Here is a 19541-nt window from a genome sequence, read left to right as displayed (position 1 = left end):
CTGCTTGTTTGGGTGCTGCAGTCCTCTCAAGGATGCAGATGAGGGGAAGGAATAGCGAGATGTGAGGATGAGGTTGGATAAGCACAGAGAGGGGAAATGGGGGGATGTGGAGGTTTTTAATAGAGCTAACCAGTCGGAACAAATGGCGAAGAAGAACTTGAAACCCACTGTCGTTGTTTCAGCAGTGGTAGCGTGATGACATTAGTGTTAGTCACCCGTCCTGCAGGCTGGGGGTTTCCAGCGCAGATCTGCAACTCGGAGGCACATCCGAGGCAAGTGGGGGGCAGTTGTCCTGGTGTAGCTCCTCTCCTGGAGGCTGGCTTGGCTGCCTAACAGACAATTGTTGTGCTGCTGGGCTTTCTCCTGCGGCGTGTGGGGTTGCAGCACGGTGTGTGTGCTTGTGTGGTGTTCTCTGTTCCTAACACAAGTCTCATTCCCACAGCCTCAGTCCCAGTCGCCTATATACAGCTCTAGTGCCAAAAGCTCCAGTGCCTCCGTTCCTAGGGACGGGCTCAGCTCTCCTTCTCCTCGTGCCAGTGAAGAGGAACACGTCTACAGGTATCTTGTCCCCATTGACAGAGAAGCCTGACTCACAGCTCGAGCTGCCTTCTGTAACTGGAAACAAACACTCTGCTCCTTGTATATGTTCTGCTGCCCAGTGTTGGGTTTTGTTAGCTTGTTTGTAAGGGGCTACAGAACCTTTTGTACCTGCTTCAAGTGTTAGTGTGGGCCTTTAGTTTGCTCAGCTGTAGGAGAGGTTAAGGATCCATCAGACAGGACTGGATCTGGATTGGGTTGAAGGTTACAATCCAGGGACAAGTGACAAATCCGGCCCCAAAGTTCTTGAGGAGGTGGGTGGCCTTTGAGTCAGTTGTCTCAGGGAGCTCAGTTACCCGTCACCTGGCAGGGTGCACGATGATTGGATTTTTCATGTAAATTGACATTTTTTTAACAAAGGCTTTAGGTCCTCCCTGTCACTGCTACTGACTACTTATTGCTTTATACTCACAAAGACAGCTCAGAGGTTGGCGGGGCAGCCTGTATGGGTTGTCCTGTGTGTTGTGCTGACATGGGGCTGAGAGAGGAAGAGGTGGTCAGGGCTTCATCGCTGCCGGCCCCACACAACACACTCTGTTCCCAGCGCCTTTTTACAGTGGTGTTTCACTGGTGTCGTGCTCTAACCATGCCTAGCTCTTCCTGCTGAGCAGAAAGTTGCTCACAACCAGAACTACTTCTGGGTAGAACCAGGCGTAACCAGAGATGGCCCAATGGAGGCAGTAATTGCAGTTTTTTCAGAGGGCTGCGTGCAATTAGTACAAAATGAAGATAATTAGGGCCCTGAATCCTCCTGTAAAAGGGCCTGGCATGGCCTGGTTCTGGTCTGAATTGCAGCTTGTGTGCTTGGGCCAGGATGAAGTACACCCTCCTCAGACTGCGTTTGTGGACTTTGTTTTCAGTCTGAAGAGAAAGATAAGAACTGCCTTTATGGAATTTAATAATTGCCGCTGGTGCAATAGGTGTCAGAGTGCTAAAGCCTGTCTTGGGTTAACTTTCTGAGCAGGATCTGGGAGTGTGCAGGAAACAGAAATTCCCTTTTTGCATTTGGAAAGCATCTTTTTGATGCAATAAGAACCTCTAGCGCATTACAAGTTATTTGTCTACTTGGAGAAAAGTATTTCCCTGCCATCGATGGTGGGAAGATTGTTATTACAGTGTAGTTACTGTAAGAAACACCGGACGAGTCCTCAGTTGTCAGTTTTGCTTTGAAACAGCTTGCAATTGTGTGTAGCTAAGTGGGATCACCCTTACAGGATAAGCAGTAATTGCAGCTAGTGCTTTATATGTGCTCCTGTGTAGGTAAACTTTAAAGGCCCGTGTTTAACGTGGTGGAAAATGCTTTCAAATTACTTCCTTATAAATTGGTTACAATTCCCCAAATTAAAGGTTTGAGGACTTGAAAAGAGACCTTGTGTGCTGCAAAAGGTTGCCACGTAACCTGCCACTTTTGGCTTTTTGTTGCTAGCTTAGGATTTGTACTTTGCCTCCTCTCCAGTCTGTGCTGGCCCTGCATCCCCTTGTTTCAGAGGAGTTATTTGCTGCTCGCTGTGATGTCAGCAGAAACAAGTAATTTTCCCGTATGCCAGCTAATGGTTCTGCTGCTGTTCTGTGCATCTTGGATCTGCAGACAGTTAACTCTTTGCTACAGGGCTGTGCAGCACGCGGTCCTGAAAATCCAAGCCCCTGTCTATCAGTGCTGTTTCTTTGTAACTGACAAACGAAGATGTGGCTGAGCAAACTGAAGCTGTGGCTAAGCAGCAGCTCTGTTGATAGTCACTTCACAAAGCATGCGTCATCTTTGCCCACTGGTCTAAAAGCCCCAGTTGGAAAATCACACGGTACACGTGTAAACTCTACCAACCTAACACAGATTTCCCTCCATTCTTCTGCTGTATCTTGAAGTAGAAGTTTTGTGCTTCCCTTTTATTTTTAGTTTCCCAAACAAGCAGAAGTCTGCAGAACCATCTCCCACCATGACCAGCACCTCTCTGGGCAGCAACCTCTCAGAACTGGACAGGCTTCTCCTGGAACTGAATGCTGTTCAACATAATCCCCCAAGTGGCTTCCCAGCAGGTAAGGAGTAGCAAAACGTTTGGTATTAGCAGATAGTTTGCTTCCCAAAGTAATAGCCTACTTTCTCCTTCCAACATCCCCTCTGAGAGAAATGCCCCCAGCCCCGATCAAAGACTCATTTAGCATGGGTGGGATCTCTTGAGGTCCAGCACCATACTCAAACTCGGTCCAATTTTAAAATTGGCTCTAACTGCACACTTTCAAAGTTAGATTATGCTGCTCAAGTCCTTGTGCATTTAAGTGTTGAATATCCTCAGAGATGGAAATTCCACAAGGTTTCTGGGCAGCGCATTGCTCTTCCCTCTGATCTGCGTGTATGTATGGACCTCTGTGTCTGAGCTACTCTTTTCTGCTCCCCCTTTCTAAAGACGAGGCCAGCAGAAGCCCATCACTGCCCGGCGTGACTGGACCTCACTATGTCATCCCAGAGAGCAGCAGCTCTGTGGGAGGGAAGGCTGCACCCCCTACAAAAGAAAAACCAAAGCGGAATGGTGGGCGTGGGATCGAGGACGTGCGTCCCAGTGTGGAGAGCCTGCTGGATGAGCTGGAGAGCTCAGTGCCAAGTCCGGTGTAAGTGGTGCTTCGGGGGCTGCTGGCTTCCCTGGGGCTGGACGGGCTCTTGTGGGAGTAGTGAGGTAGGGGAGGGACAGATGCTGCGGGGCCGTGATGGACAAGATGGGATTTGTCTGAAGGGTGGGAAATTCAACAGGCATGTGAGGATGCTGGTGCGCTTCTATCTACTGCATCTCTTCCTGGATGGAAAAAATAACACATTATGTCACTAGCAGCATGCTGAACTTGGGTTTATAACTGATCACAGATACCCGCTGTCTGGTGAAAGAAATGTTTGGTCACAGTCCCTGCCTTCATGGCTGAGGTGTATGTGCATGTATGTTTGTTAGATGTGGCAGAAAGAGGAGACTTCTCTGTGGTGTGGAGGTTCGATCTGGGAGGAGGGCTGGCCAGGGTTGGCTGTGCTGGTGAAACTTGCTGTGCTGTGCTTTTTTTGGGGGAACAGTGGGACTTTCAGTCTAGGAGGGCTCCCCTGTACCTAAATGCACTCTTTTTATTTTTTTTCTTGTCAGCCCTGCAATCACTGTGAGCCAAGGAGAGGTGAGCAGCCCCCAGCGTGTCACTGCCAGCCAACAGCAGACCCGTATATCTGCTTCTTCAGCTACACGAGAACTGGATGAGCTGATGGCCTCCCTCTCTGACTTTAAGGTGCTCCATCTTCACAACTTATGCTTCATCTTGTCCCTCCCCATGTCCAGAGTCTCTTGCCTGTTGGCCGTGTCTACTGACCTTATTTGGTCTCCCAAATGGCCTCTTTATCTCTCATCCTTACTCGGAGAAAGTTCCTCTGGGGTTATTTGCACTTTGTGTGCTGCTGTAGGTTCTTGACTTCTATAAATTCTCATCACTGGCATGGGTAAGGCAGTTCTGGGGTCTGTTTTTCCTTCCATCCTGCAGTTTGTCCGTGTTTGGCAAAGATAATGAGCTCAGTTACTGCTCAGTGCAGGGTGAATTATTTTGCTGTGCTGCAACTGAACAAGAAGTAGGGGAGCATGGGACACCATCTGCTTATTGAAATAGACCAGGCTCTCCTGTTCTATGGGATGGCCCCCTCTGGAATGCATTTTTACGCTGATGTGCTTTCCCTGAGGAGGGTGTGTTAGGGGCTTAAAGGTATGTGGTATGAACACTGAAGCCTTTGCATCAAACAGCTGGAGGCTTCAAAGGTTTCCACCTGAAAACAGTATCACTTGTTCAGCTCAAAAAAGAGTTAAAGGCTGAGCTTCTTGGGGAGTAGAGGATAGCAAACAGTGTTCAGAATTGTGTTTACAAGTCAACCTATTGCACTGGAAAGGAACTGCTACCGGTGCTTCAGTTGTGAGTGGCACATAGAAAATCCCATAATAGGATGAGCAGGGGAGTAACTTGTCTGTGGTCATCTTGATGAAATTTTTGGCATACATCTTTGGATGATTTATAAACGCAGACATTTCTTATTCATAGAAGTATGCTATCATTCTGACACTAAGTGATTAACTGGAGTTTATTTTCATACTATTTCATTTACCCACAATCGTAGCAAAAACTGCTCTTGCTTTCTACTTTCAGCTGGTTCACTTAAAGCCTTGCTGAATTATTCACTTGAATTTATTCTGAGAGAGCTGGAGAAGCAAATACCTAACACATTCTGTATGTTGTCGTTATTGGGTGTGCCTTTCTTACAAGCACATGTAAGTTTGCTTTGTAATCCTAAGCAAGTCCCTTACTCACATGGCAGAATCTGCTGGTGCTTGGTGTTTCTTGCCTGTGCTGCACTCCATCTCCTCCTACCAGGAGTTTAGGTGTGAGGCAGACAGAGCTGAGCAACACTTTGTGAGAAGTAAACAGGACATTCGGACACAGCTTTGTGGTTATTTGTGGTGGTCGTTCCCTCTGTGCCACATTCATGTGAGTACTTCCAAAGCGTGCTGTGGATTTCATGGAGATCCCTACAGTACCCAGAGTTTTGACCAAGCGTGTGAGCTCAGAACCCAGCAGCGAGCAGCGTGTATGCTCCACGGGACTTTACTTGCCCTGGCCTTGCTGGGATTTAATTCAGTCTGTGGTCTGTGACTCATGTACACAATTTAGTGAGAATCAACGAGTTACTCACTGTTTGCTCTGGACTTAGTGTAGTTTGTATTTAGTCAACTGCAAACGTTGACACCTTCCTGTTGCTTTTTTTTCTCCATATTAGGTCCTGAGGTAGAGTGCAGGATATCCACAGCTATCTGTAAAATCTGTTTGCAAAATGGCACAGTTCGGAGGCTGGAGAGCTCCCACCTGTGCTGCTGGCAGCATACCTTGCCTTGCTCCTTCTACACACTGTGGGAGTGCCAGGGCCTCGTGCCCCTGCCGGGCTCAGAAACAAGCTCAGGGCATGGTTGTTGTCACAAGCCTTTTGCTCCTTGGTGAGCTCTTGGCAACTGGGAATTCCCTTGCCCAGCATTGATTTTTTTTTTTTTTTTTTTTTTTTTTTGCAAGATACAAAGAGGAGATGTTTCTAAGTGTGGGTGTTCAAATGCTTTGCAGTCTTGGGAAAAGGCCTGAGATTCTTTCTGTAACTCCATTAAAATTGCATGACAGCCTAGCTGCTTCCTGTATGCTGCCCTCCTCCCTGGCTTAGTTTCTGGTTGGACTTTAACAAACTGAAATGCAGCAAAATTTTAAGATTTGAGCTCTATAAACACAGTGTTAAGATTTTTGTAAGTCTCATCTGTATATAAATGTTGTTCCCCTGAAGCACCCACAACATGATTTCTGTGATCACTTCTCTTGATAATATTGTCCCTGGCTGTTTTTAACAGCTGCCCTCCTTCTTCCTGTTCTCCTTGTTGCTTCATTTTCCCTTCAGTCCTTTTTGTTTGTTTTTACCTCCCGTATTTGTGCCAGCTAGTGGTATTAGCTTGTCTGTAAAAATGGACTTGTGGTCTGTTCCAGTGGCAGGATGGAAGGGAGAGAAGTGGAGCCTTTCCTAAAAGTGCAAGATGAAAGGCTGTTGTTTGAGTGCCAGACCTGTGTGGGGCTGCAAGAAATAGGACAGAAAAACCGAGTCCAGTATGCAATTAGCTGGAGCTGATTCAACTGCAAGTTCCAGCAGATGGGGGTGGGAGAAGTGGCAGCACTGATGTTTAATTTCCCTCATACCCCAGGGTAAAAGCTGCTGTAACAGACTGATACATTTTATCATCATTTTTCTCACTTTAATGAGTTGCTCATTCTCTTTGCTTACAGAATCCATTTGATTTTTGGTTATCTAGCTCATCAGCGGCCATGGAGATTACTTAATGCACTTGGTTTTTCAGCCTCTGCCACTCCTGTGTAATACGATGCCTGCTTGCTGCCTGGTGAGGTGCCTTTAGCTGTAAACTGCTGTGTGTACAACCTTGCTCTGAATTTGGAGTTTGTGTGTTTTTAATAGGCTGGAAATACTTGCTTCTGAGCAAAATGACAGTCTTGCTGTCAAAATGACCGGCTTTAATTTTAGAAAGTCTAGAAATGAGTAAATATGAACCCTAGCATAAAAAATGGTTGCTTTTATGGGTATATCTGGGGGGTATAAATACAGAGGAGGGCAATATTGGTTAACTTGTTATTTTAACTGAGGAGTGTACTTGCTAGTTCTTCTCATCTTGCTATGCTCCCTGAAAGGAGGAGCAACCTGTGATGAATTGTGGTTCCCTACCACGTTCCAAGTAGTCTCCCTGTAGTGCTACTGCTGTGACTTCACAGATTTGTGTGCTTGCCAGCTCCTGACCCCTTGGGATGGTAGCTGTGTAGGCCAGCTGAAGGTATATGTCTTTTCCACCTTCTGGCAAATTTTGTGCATGTTCTGGTTAATTTTAGCCGTCAATTCATGGCAAGTGTCCCAGAAAGGTAAGTAAAGACTGAGATACTGTGCACGGGCTTAGAAAGGTTAGAAAGCCCTGCTACGTTAGAATGTGAGCATCTAACTTCTTAAAGCTTCTTTGGAAAGCGTGGTGAAGAATCAGAGCAGCTCTTGATAGCTGTCGGATGTGGGAATCCTTAAGCTAGGCTTTTAAAACTGGCAGGACAGCATTGGCCTGAAGTTGGCCTGGCTAACCCGCTGTTCTGATTGCCTTTCTGTAAGGAAAAGGAGAAATACCAACTTCTCTCCTAGAGCTGAGCCAGGAGCCACTGGAAACAGGGAAAGGAGCATCCACAATCTCTTGTTTTTAAAACACCCTCTAGTCAAGGAGAACCAAAAACTTGGTATCAGTCATTGTTAAGAGTGTATTTTGGATTAAAATTAATACTGATTTTGTTACCATGTAAATGTGGAGATGGCTAGATTAGCCTGTTCCCCTTAGGCCAGAATCAAAGCAGAGTTTGCAAGGGCATGGAGCGACTGCCAGGCTTGTTGAGATTCAGTGTGTGTCACGTCCAAGGTGAGATTAATGATGTGGGTAGAACAAAGCCCATGTCATCTGTTCTTGCTGTGCTTGCCCTGGAGCTTTGTTTTTATTGCCATGAACATAACCAACTGCAGCACGCTGTTAGTGTATCAAGAAGAAGAATGTCAGGGTTTGTTCTATTCATTGATTGCTTTTTTCAGCTTCGAAATGTAAAATCTACATGGCTGGCTATGAGTAAGTTGCTAATCTGGCCTTTACTCAGAGTCCAGGCATTCCTGGGTTTGTTGCTGGCTTCCTGGCAGCTGTCGCGTGCCCCCATCACAGCTGTAGGTGAGCATGAGGTGTTGCTTAGGAGGACAGCATAGAAAAAGGATCTTGATGGCTCTAGAGCGTCGTATCCTGTGATCTCATGCAAAGATCAGCACGCTGTCACGTTTGTTCTGCTCTTTGATATCTCGTTCTCATTCCTTGTTCTCTGGTGTAAGGCTCTGGACTGACATGGCTCTTTGATTTGGAGGTCCCAGTTGTTACAATGCTGTGTACCATGCTTATTTTTTCCCTTTCTTCTGTCTTTGTTTTTTTTCCTTGTTCCTTCTGTCTCCTTTCTTGCAGACTAGTTCCACTATCTCTCTGATTTCTGAGCCCTCCCCAGAACTGGTTCCCAGCTCAGCAGACGCAGACTCCATCGACTCTCATCACAGCTTAGCAGTGCTTTGCTCTTCCAAACGCCCTTCTGCGAGTCACAGCGGGGACTTGGCAGCACCAACATCTGCCCCCTCAGCTGGGGAAGGCAGTCACGCTGTAGCTCTGCCTGCTTCAGGGCATTCTGCTGCTCCTACACGCGTGCCTTCTTTGCCACAAACGGTCCCTGTGCCCCCTCCGCGTGTCTCTTCTGCTGCTCGTGGGGAGCAGTTGACCTCTGCAGGCTTGGTTAGGCTGAGCAGAAGGCCTGACTCATCTAGAAAGGCTTCCCAGGCCGTGCCAGCTTCCAGCATGGAGTTTCTGTGTAGGTCTGCTGAGGTGGAGGCACAAGGCCTGGAGTTGGCAAAAGAGAGTGAGAAAAGGGAGCAGAGAACAGACCCCAAAATCTCAAGTGTCCCGATCTCAAATACTGGTCAAGGGAACGGGCAGATAGCAAAAGACCTGGGCCAGCAGGGAGCATTCAGGGATAATTCAGCCCTTCCTTCTCAGGGCAGAAGTGTGGAAACAGCTTTAGATGAGCTCTGGGCCCTGGAGCTGGCCGAGCATCTGCCAGAAGTACACGCAAAGCATGAGAGGGTTTTGAGTCCTGTGTGTGAACCTTCTGTCACGGCCCTGGATCGGCGGGACATCTTCCCAGACACTAAAAAACAGTTGGGATTTGTTGTGGAGCATGGACAGGAGCTAAAAGTTCCACGTGAAATCCCAGTAGATGGCTGTCCTGATCTGGGCCAGAAGAGGCAGAGCAGAGGGAGAACTCCTCGGAAGGCAGGAGCTGCTACCATGACCAAAGCCAGAGGAGAGCAGGAAAACGAGCAGTTCACAAGCTCTGCAGTTGCTCCCCAACCTCCTGAAAACCTTTGGAAAACTGACTGGGATCAGCTGCACGTCTCCAAACCACCCGTTGAGAGGATCTCTGCATCGGGCCAGGCAGGCACCGCACGAATGCGGGAGCAGGATGAGTCCAGGCCTGAGCTGACAGCTCACTAACGTTTGTGTGTGCTGTGAGAGTGCCCGGGCTCACCCGCACTAACAGCATGCAGTGCCCAGCTGCGTGTCATGGATGTGTCAGGTCCCCTGCTCTGTCCTGTGGCCTCCTCTGCATGCTGGTGAGCAGGACAGAGCACGGCAGGCTGCAGGGACTGCCCTGTGAAGGGGAGTTTTATTCCCTAACAGGAGTAAGGCAAATGGCCTCTGAAAAGTTGAAGGGCTGCTTCATGCTTCTGGAGGTTGTTCCTGACTTGGGATGGCAGCTCCTCCGCTCTGCTGAGCCTTTTTAGGTCTTGTTGCCAGACCAGTCAGTGTTCCTTCCAGCCCTGCAAGTGTGCTTTGTGCACCAGCCACTTCTGACCGAGAGTCTTTTCCCTGCAAAGGGCAGACACAGAGAGGCTGCTGCGTGTCCCTGCGATGCTGAGGGTTCTTTAATGCTCGGCGGAGCGGTCGTGCTGCACCTCCTATCTTGGCTTCCTGCTGGGTAATCTTTCCCTTCCTTTTCTAGATAGTTATTTTTGGCTGCAGTGATTATCCTTACGGGGTTTTTCCTTGCACTGAGTCACTGTTCTGGGCTGTGCCAAAAGGAGTTTTGGCATTGTGGAAGAAATGTCATCACTCTTCCTGCTCTGCTCACAGCTGTCACTAATAGCCTGAGTTTGTGCTGTTGCATCTTGAGGCTTGCCCCTACCTTGCTCTTCTCTGCTGACACTGTTACCTTTGTCATTTAGATTAAGTCTTTAATCAAGAGGACAAAAGAGACCTCGAATGTGCATCCCATGAATCGGGACCTCTCTCCAAGGCGTAAGCTAGGTCCTGCGATCTTTCACAAGTCAAAGTCCCAAGATCGCTTGATTGAGGAGCTGCAGGACAGACTGGGCATCGCCAAGCAGGAGGAACAGGAGGAGTGGAAAAGCCAGGGTGACTGGCTGACAGAGGGGGTCGTTATCACTGCCACACCCCAGGGAGAGGAGCAGAATGGTGGACAGCAAGTAGAGAAGGTAGAAAGGAGGGGCGTGTCTTGGGAAATGCCAGCGTGTCCCTCTGTCCAGCATGGCGTGGAGGTGCAGGTTCACTCTGAGTGTCCTAAGCAAGACAAAATGAAGAACTAGCTCTTTTTGCTCCCCCTTGCCTGACCTGAAGAGGGAACTGGCTCTTGGGTCCTAGTTCTCCTTGTTTAGGAATTGGAGTAGTACCTGAGGGCCCTGGTAGTGGTATCTGTTTAGGTCTGCTGCTGTTGGATATCAAATATCCACGTGGGGATTATTTGGGAGCCATGCTGGGAGGCCTGGCATAGAGGCAAGCTTTGTTTCCTGCCTCTGCAGGAAGTTCTGGGTGGAAGATGCTGCTCCTCCTCAGAGTGACACAGAGAAACAAGTTTTCTAGTTCCTTGCCCCTTGCTTTTTTTGCTGCTTTTTCCCCTTAGACAAAGAAGGTAAAAGCCAGCAGCCTCTGTTCTTACCCACTTGTGCTTGGCCGTGGTTATGAGGCTGGTGTCCTGTTCGTGCTTGGGTGCAAACCCCAGGAGGTTCAGAAGAGGAAGGGGGAGAGCACCGGGCAGTAAGGACTGGGTTATCGCCTGCTCCGTGCTCCCAGCCTTCCTGGAGCAGGAGGTGCTTGTTGGTTCCTCTTCGGCTTTATTCACTTCTCTTCTTCCTCCATGTCTTTCTAGGTGGTTTTCCCTCCAGAGTCCCCGCACCCCCCGAGGAGGACGGTCTCTGTTTCAGCCTCTCCCCTGCTCCTGCCTTCCACAGAAGCTGCAAAGACAGCCCCTGCTCACGCTGCTGCCCCTCGTGTCCCTGGCCCCACACCTCTCCTCCCTCTCCCACCTCAGCCTTCCCACCCACCGTCTATCTCAGCTCCTCCTCCAGCCTCCTCCTCCTCCTTCAGCTTGGCTCCCCAGCCTCTCTTCCAGTGGGAGACTTCTGCTGATGATTATCATGAGCTTTCTGGTGGGGGCACCCCTCCTTCTGAAGATCCTGGGCACTCCTCTCCCCAGCCTTGGACCCCTAGCACCAAGACAGTTGTTTCTGTTGGCTGTCAGACTGAAGATGAGGCTTTCTTCCCACAGATGCAGGCAGGCTTGTCTTTTCTGTTTATTTTCTTTTTAGCAGAATCTTGTCCAGTCCAAGCACTGCTCCCAGCTTGGTGGCTCAGTAGATGTTGAGGCAAAGGCTGGTGCTGAGGTGTGGTGGGAGAGCAGAGCCGTTGGTAACAAATCAATCCCAGCTCTGCCTGTCTTCCACAGAGCACGGCTGTGCAATAATCGCTGGGGTGCGTGTGCTTCCTGCCTGCCCTTTGTGCAGCAGGGATCACGTTGGCTTTATTTCCCTCTGAGATAAAAAAAAAAAAAAAAAAAAAAAAAGGTGGCTCTGAAGGAGAGCTGAGCCCTAGCTTGCCGTGATTGTCCTTGAAGTAGGGAGAGGGATGAAAAAAGACACCAAAAATCTCAAGTCTTACTATATTAGTCTGTGTGGCTGGCTGTCCCCAGTGCCAGTGGGTTTGGGGAGGAGATGGAGGGATCAAGCCTCTGCATCGTGACCTGTTGTGCTTTGCAGGTGACCTCCGCTCCTCCCCTCGTCGGCAGTGCCAGTCTGCTGGCTGCTCCAGCACCCCTGGGTGTCCCCAGCCCCGAGAAGGCAGGACCTGCTTTCTGTCCGCATGGCGTGCCCTTCTGGGGGTGCACGTGCAGCTCCCGGCGTGGGGAGCGGAGCTGATGCTTTTTGTGGAGTGTGGTGTGCTGCTCCCTGAGCTCGTAGCTGAATGGGAGGGACAGGTTGTGCACTGGGCTCCACTGGGGAGCTAAAATTGTGTGTGGCCTGAGAAATTTTGTGCAAACAAGTGGAAACTGAGGTTTGCCACTGCATAAACTGGCTGGCTACAAGCGTGAGCAGGATGAGGAGCAGAGCTCCTCCTGGGGCTGGAAGTGGGGGTTTCTGCCAGGCTCTGAGGTGCTTCAGCATGTCCTGCGCCCCGGCTGCGATGGCAGCAGGCTGGGGGGTGTTTGCAGGCATGGATTTGATGTCTGTGCTTAACCTGTGCTCTTAGTAGGAGAAAACATGCTCCATGCCGACATCTCAGGGAGGGACGACTTCTGGGTCTCTAAACCTGGCAGTAGGCATTGCAGCGCAGTCAGAGCAGTCAGCTGAGATAATCTCTACCTCCTTATTGCAGTTTGCCTGCAAAGGAGGCTTTGGTGCCCCAAGAGCACCCATACTTTGTTCCCAAGTTACAAACCGAAGTAAAACTTCTCCCCCTGGCCTTCTTTGGGAAGGTGTGAGCAGCTTTCGCTGTGAGCTCCAGAACCTGCCTCTGAGACCAGTCTGGCAATCCCCTTCCCCGATCCCCTTCCCCAGCACCCCGCGTGCATTTCCAACAGACGTGGCAGTGTTCGCTGCACGCTGCTGCCGTGGAGGCACTGCCCTCTCTGTAGGTAAACACCAACTCCGACCGTTTCCTTCCTGCTTCCACTTGCTTGGCTTCGGCGTGGGCTGAGAGCCACCTGATGGGGCGAGGGAGACTCGGCACGGAGCGGGGCCGCAGGGGAGGGAGGAGCAGAGGTGCTTTGGCTGAGGGGGAGATGGAGCCTGGGGAGGAGAGGGGTCTCTGTCGGAGAGGACGACAGCGAGCAGCAGCATAGGAGCAGAGAGAGGTCAAGGGGAAGAGGCCCTCGGCTGGCGTCTCTGCTTTGTCAGCTGGCCAGGAGCTGATGAGGTGAAGGGAGATTTTTGGCAGAGGCTTAGAGAGCGCTGTACCGACTGCTTGGGGTCTGCGAGTAACTTCTGCTCTGTGTGCAGCAAAGGAAAGGCAGATCCTTAGTTCGCAGCTCTGCTCTTACACATCCCAGGGCCTCTGCATGGGCAGAATTTGTGTGTGTACTTGATCCTGGCTCTCACCGGCTTCTGCAGCGAGCGTAGCTGTCTCCTAGCAATCTCCTGTCTCTGCAGAAGAGCTGCTGGCAGCAACAGCAGCCCTTTTCCAGGCTAGGGCAGCACCGCTTGCCTTACAGCCGCTGTTTTCTCTTCCCTGCAGTTCATGGCGCAGGGGAAAGCCGGCAGCAGCTCCCCGCCGTCCACAACCCCCAAACCTGGCAGCCAGCTGGACACCATGCTGGGAAGTCTCCAGTCCGACCTGAACAAGCTGGGAGTAGCGACGGTTGCCAAGGGCGTCTGCGGAGCCTGCAAGAAGCCGATCGCTGGGCAGGTGGGTCGAAGGTGCCACCCCTCTGCTGAAGCTTGGGCTGCAGCTGGGCGTAACGGGGAGGGCTTTTTCGTGAGGCTGAAGGGACTGGAGATGCTGGAGAAACTGAAGTACTCTATTTATCCACTGGCTAGGTACGCTGTAAGCTCCTCCAGTGACCTCTACCCTGCCCTTGAGGGACTGCCCTCTCCTGAGATGATAGGTAATTCAGTTTTCATGCTACCCCAGTCCAGGGCTCACTTGAGTAGTAGATCTTGTCATTCTTGCTGACCTCCAGCTGGTAACTTGTCATGTGGCCGAGGGGAGAACGAGGTAGAGGTGTCCTTCATAAGTTGTCTTCCCAACAGGTGGTTACAGCCATGGGGAAGACCTGGCACCCCGAGCACTTCGTCTGCACCCACTGCCAGGAGGAGATCGGGTCACGGAACTTCTTTGAGCGGGATGGGCAGCCCTACTGCGAGAAGGACTATCACAACCTCTTCTCCCCTCGCTGCTACTACTGCAACGGGCCCATCCTCGATGTGAGTTCTGGGGGGGTACAAGCCGTGACACGAGGTGCTGCAGACCTCAGTGTTTAAAAACTCCACCCATGTGTCCAGGGTGAAAGATTTTGTTTGGCGACTTCTATTTTTCCTTTGCACTGGCTCTGAAAGGGAAACAACTTGACCCTGTCCAGTTCTTAATGAACTTAATTAATGAGATGGGTTAGTCCCTCTTACCTTCACTGAGCTGTAATCCCTCAGAGCATGGCTCTGTCATTGTGGTAACGATTCCCCAGCTCCTGCCTGTTGGTAGCCTGTAGTAAGAGGCACCAGTGCGCTAGCCCTGAGAGCTGGACGGGGCCCTGTGTAAGGGAGGAAGCCGTGTGTAAGATCCTTTTAGGGTAAAAGTGTGCTGTGGGGAAAGCCTGAATGAGCCAGAGGCAGGAGAAGTGACTCAGCTCTCTGAAGGACGGTCTATTTTAATGCACGCAGTTGTCAGCACCAACATTAAAGTGTTCTTCCACCCAGTGCCCCCTTGTTCACCTCCAGGCTGAACCCATGATTAACATGATTGTGCTTTGCTTCTTCTGAACAGAAAGTGGTGACGGCTTTGGACAGAACATGGCACCCTGAACACTTCTTCTGTGCCCAGTGTGGAGCTTTCTTTGGACCTGAAGGTATTACTGGTTCATACAAGGGGAAAACAATCTCCTCCCTGAGCTGCAGATAGGTGTGTAAGGCAGAGCTGCTGCTGGGGGCCAGCCTGAGAGATGACAGGAACTGCTGAAGGCAGAAGTTCCAAGGGAAATAGCTGTTTATGCAGAAGGGATACCACCAGGATTTTTTTTTTTCTCTCTCAGTCTCTGGAGAGGAAAAATATGCATGTGCATGTGTGCGCATGGGACAGGAAGGGCAGCAGAATGAGGAACAGCTGCCTGCTGTGTGTGAGGGGACGGGAAGGATGATCCTACCCGCACTGGTTTCTCCAGAGCTTGGCTGGCCATAGGTGAAGGTCAGGAGCTGATGCTCTTTGTTCTTCTTTGGCAGGATTTCATGAGAAGGACGGCAAAGCCTACTGCCGCAAGGACTACTTCGACATGTTTGCTCCCAAGTGTGGAGGCTGTGCCCGGGCCATCCTGGAAAACTACATTTCTGCCTTGAACACCCTGTGGCACCCTGAATGTTTTGTCTGTCGGGTAAGAAACCCAAGGTCCTTCGGGGCTGCTCTACGACCCCTGTCCTTTCCACCCTGCAGGCCTCTGGTCCCGTATCAAGACAAAGGCGTCCGTGGGGTCTTGAAGTACAGCCAGATAAAAACACGTCAGCACCAAGCACCTTCTTGTTCCTCTCCTGGTTTACGTGAAACTTTCTGGCTGCTTTGCTCTTTCTGTTCCCAGCTGCAGTTCTGGGCTTCTGCAGCAGCTCACAGATAAACAGAGACATTTGCTGTGGCCTTTAAACAATTATAAGCTAAGCTTCTCTCTAAGCACTTGCCTCAGCAATCAGATTTTGAGGCTCTTCCTCCCATGCTCCATCTGACAACGTAAACTAATGAGACTGACCTTGTTCAGGCAAGGCAGTGAAGTAGTGGCAGGCTCCATGCAGCAGGCATAATAACCAGGAATACTGCAGATTAAATGCTTGGCGCTCTTTCAAAGTGCCTCGCGAGTATTAACTCTTACAGGCCCCAAGAGATGAGCAAACATAAGCCAGGCTTTCCTAGAGTGGGGAAGAAAGGGAAAGAAACCAGATTCAGCAGCAGAATCGTGGGTTGCGGGTGTGATTGTGACCCAGCGTGGAGCGTTGAGCCACCGGTGGCCCTGCGTGCTGGATGCTGGGTGCACACAGGTCTGGCTGTGTGTGACCCTGTGCTCTCCCGGGGGAAGAGGAAGGTGCCTGGGCTGAGCAGCACCAGGGTTATGGAGATCTGGCTTCCGTGGGCCTTCCTGCTGCCATGGACGGGATCCTCAGCTCACCCCCAGGCCATCGCCTCAGTTCACCGCTTGCACAAGGGGGGGAATCTCCCCAGCCTTGCAGGGAGGATGGGGGCTTCTGCTGCAGGTTGTGCTGTCACGTTCTCAGCTGCCTGGTACTGAGGGCGATGACGAGTGCTGGGCTTCAACAGGCACAGGGCTGGCGTGTCCTCGTCTGTGGAAAATCATTAGCACTGTAGAAGAACGAGGGGTTTCTCCCAGTAGGGATGCACATATGCCTGGTGGAGGTATTTCAGGTGGAATCCCCATCCTACATAAAGCACACCTCTGTGACACCAGCCATTCCAGAGAGCACTTTTAAATATGAACTGTGCCTCATTTTCCCAGCTGGACCTAGTGCCAGGTTCATTAGGTTTTGCTGTATTAAAGCCTGTGTTGGTCCCTGCCTTCCGCCTCCTATTGTGGGGAAGCCGCAGTGAGATTAGGAGAAAAAGGGGAAGGTGCTCTGCAGCGTGTCCTGCCTTGAGAGAAGGAGCAGTGTTCTCCTTCGTCCTGGCTGAACGCATCTGGTAACTCCTATTTTCTTTGTGTGAGAGAAGCCAGCTGGAAAGGGCCGTGGTTGTTTCCCTTGCTTCTGGCTCTGTCTATCCTTGGAAACTCTTCTTGATGGGCAGACTTCGGCTCTGTGGACAGCAGGATGATGTTGAAAGCTCGTGCCACGACGTAGAGGAGATTTGTGGAGCCTCCCACATCTCTGGCTTGTTACTGAGTCTGTCCCCTTGTGCTTTCTCCCCCTGCAGGAATGTTTCACCCCATTCATCAACGGCAGCTTCTTCGAGCACGACGGGCAGCCCTACTGCGAGGTGCATTACCACGAGCGTCGCGGCTCGCTGTGCTCTGGGTGCCAGAAGCCCATCACAGGACGCTGCATCACTGCTATGGGCAAGAAATTTCACCCCGAACACTTTGTCTGTGCCTTCTGCCTCAAGCAGCTCAACAAAGGAACCTTCAAAGAACAGAACGACAAGCCCTACTGTCAGAACTGCTTTCTCAAACTCTTCTGTTAGAGGCGTCCTAGCTGGGAGCTAAGCATCTTTCTGCCTCCCCCCGGGCAGTTCTGTCTCTCTGAACATTACTGTGATTTCAAAACCTTCCCAGGCAGGGGAGAGGGCGGGTGGGGGGTGGGGGGTAGTGCTTGCTGCTGCTGCCTAAAGGCAGCAGCTCCAGAGACGGACCATTAAACTGGAAATGCCCTTGCTGCGTCTCAGCAGAGAGAGACAGTCCCCTGGCTCCTGTGTGCAGCTGGGTGTGACCGACAGCTGAGCTTAGCCCGAGGCCTCCACCAGGGAGCTTCTCAGCCCCCTCCCGGCAGCAGGAGCCTTAGCCAGTACATTTCAGCCCGTTTCAGCCCGTGTCAGCGCTCTGAGCACACCCTGACGCTGGCAGACAATGCAGCCCTCTGTCCTGACACCTCTCTGAGGCTCCTGAGCGCAGCCCGAGCTGGTAGCACAGCGAGGGCACCCCACGAGCTCAGCACCACCCTGCCTCCGCTCCCTGGGGCCGCGGGCACCCCTGGCTTACCGGGAGCCTCAGCACAGGCAGCCAGGACCCTGCAAGGGTCTCTCCAGTTCCATTACACTGTAAGGAGTCGATACCACTTTTTTTTGTTGTTTGTTTGAAGAGGAATCAAGGTATTACTGTGTTTTTTTTTTTTTTTTTTTTTTTTTTTTTTCTTCTTTTCCCCTAGTTTGTTATTCCCTGCCCTCTCCAAGCCTCGGCCATCCCTCCGTGTGCTGCTGCGTGCCCCTAGGGGGACGTGCGGGGCCAGGCACCTCCCTCAGCACCCAGTCCCCTCGCCCGCTGCTCCCAGGAGAGGGGTGGCAGGGCAGCATCGGCCCTTCTGTAGGAGCAGGGAGGTCAGGGCCAGCCTCCACCACGAGTGCCTGTGGTGTGCCTGCGTTATCCAGCCCAAAGCTCTCCCACCCACCCTCCTCACAAGGTTGGGGAGAAGCGGAGGGGTTCAAGAAGCCAGGGAAAAAAAAAAATCCACCCTTTATATGCTTTCTCCTTCCTCTCTTTGCTAACGAGACCTGTCAGCCCTCGGTATTTCCTTCCTGCGCTCCTGTTAAACGTGTTCCACGGAGAGATGCTAGAGCAATAACCTTTTGTACTGACTGTTACCGGCATAACCAGTCCCCGGGGGCGGGTGTGTGAGGCACACTTGGTTTTACTATCAAAATGAATACTGTATCCTGCCTTTGATAAGATTTCTACACTGATTTTGAATTCATATCTAATTTGCTTTTAATCCTCTTATACCGAAATTGGTTTTGAAGTGATTTTAAGAAAGCGCCTTTTATATCTCGAGCTGTGCTGTGCCGGGCAGCGTGCCCGCGGGGCTGCCCCTGCCTTTGTAACCTCGACGCTGTGTTAAACCCACCGGCCCTCGCCTGCTTCTTTCTGCGGGGGGCGCGAGGGGCTGCGGCTGGGGGCAGGGACCACCACCTCCATTTTATTTTTTATTTCTATTTTATTTTTTATTTCTATTTTATTTTTTATTTCTATTTTGTTTATTTTATTTTTTATTTTAATTTTAATTTTATTTTTTAATTTTTATTTTATGTTCTTTCTTTCCCTTTTCCTTTTTCTTTTATTTTCCTTTTTCTTTTTTTCTTTCCCTTTTCCTTTTTCCTTTTTCCTTTCCCTTTTCCTTTTTTTTCCCTTTTCCTTTTTTCTTCTTTCCCTTTTCTTTTTTTTCCTTTTCTTTCCCTTTTCCTTTTTCCTTTTTCCTTTCCCTTTTTTTTTTCCCTTTTCCTTTTTTCTTCTTTCCCTTTTCTTTTTTTTCCTTTTCTTTCTCTTTTCCTTTTTCCCTTTGTCTTTTTTCCTTTCCCTTTTCCTTTTTTTTCTTTTTTCCCTTTTCCTTTTTTTTCTTTTCCATTTTACTTTTTTTCTCTTTTCCCTTTTTCTTTTTTTTTCTTTCCCTTTTTTTTCTCTTTTTTTTTTTTTTTTAATTTCCCTTTTCCTTTTTTCTTTTTTAATTATTTATCCTTTATTTTAAATTCACACTGGCGGGTGGGCTGCAAGTGGCTGTGCCACCTAAAGGCGTCGTTTGGGTGTCCCTATCAGCTGTGCCCTGTTGCCTGGGGGTCACCTCCCCTCTGGGACCTCGGAGGGAGCTGTGGGGTCAGCTGCTGCGGGGTGGGGGCTTCGGGAGCCCCGGCTTCTCTTCCCCAGCCTCCTGCCCGCACCCTGGGGGGAGGAAGTGAAGGGACGGGGCTGGGGCTGGGGCTGGGGCTGGGGCTGGGGGGTGCAGGCGCTGCTCCCAGCCCGGCCGGGCGCTGGGGGCAGTTGCAGGAGGGGGCGTGGCCTCAGACGGGGGGCGTGGTTTCAACGAGGGGGGCGTGGTCTCAGTCAGGGGGTGGGGCCACCCGAGGTCTTCCCGCGCTGCGCGGTTACGGTGGGGGCGTGGCTTCCCCGCCGGCTTCTCCTCCGGCCACCAGGGGGCGCCCGCTCGCCCCGCCGCTCCCGTGAGTGACAGGCGCGCCGCCCAACCGGAGCGGCCGCTCCGCCGTGACTGGCTGCCGACCAATGGGATGAGGCGGAGTCCGCCCGTGGCTCGCCGCGATTGGGCGCGAGCCGCGGTATAAAAGGAGGCGGGCCCGCCCTCCGGCCTTTCT

The 19541-nt window shown here is 51.0% G+C and overlaps 1 protein-coding gene across 1 annotated transcript in view; it reads left to right on the top strand.

Moving 5' to 3' along the window:
* Positions 1 to 17018, top strand: part of PXN (paxillin) — a 40534-nt gene extending 23516 nt beyond the window's left edge. Inside the window, exons 3-11 of the mRNA XM_032199339.1 lie at positions 443 to 558; positions 2492 to 2631; positions 3000 to 3201; positions 3717 to 3852; positions 13281 to 13451; positions 13796 to 13969; positions 14526 to 14607; positions 14978 to 15126; positions 16665 to 17018. Coding sequence (XP_032055230.1) covers positions 443 to 558; positions 2492 to 2631; positions 3000 to 3201; positions 3717 to 3852; positions 13281 to 13451; positions 13796 to 13969; positions 14526 to 14607; positions 14978 to 15126; positions 16665 to 16931 — 1437 coding nt within the window. The 3' untranslated portion in view covers positions 16932 to 17018. The remainder of the gene's footprint in view (positions 1 to 442; positions 559 to 2491; positions 2632 to 2999; positions 3202 to 3716; positions 3853 to 13280; positions 13452 to 13795; positions 13970 to 14525; positions 14608 to 14977; positions 15127 to 16664) is intronic.
* The last annotated feature ends 2523 nt before the right edge of the window (positions 17019 to 19541 follow it).

This window comes from Aythya fuligula, chromosome 17 (assembly GCF_009819795.1).
Source record: "Aythya fuligula isolate bAytFul2 chromosome 17, bAytFul2.pri, whole genome shotgun sequence".
Taxonomy (NCBI): domain Eukaryota; kingdom Metazoa; phylum Chordata; class Aves; order Anseriformes; family Anatidae; genus Aythya; species Aythya fuligula.
The sequence above is the reverse complement of the archived record's forward strand: the minus strand, read 5'-3'. Positions and strand labels throughout refer to the sequence as shown.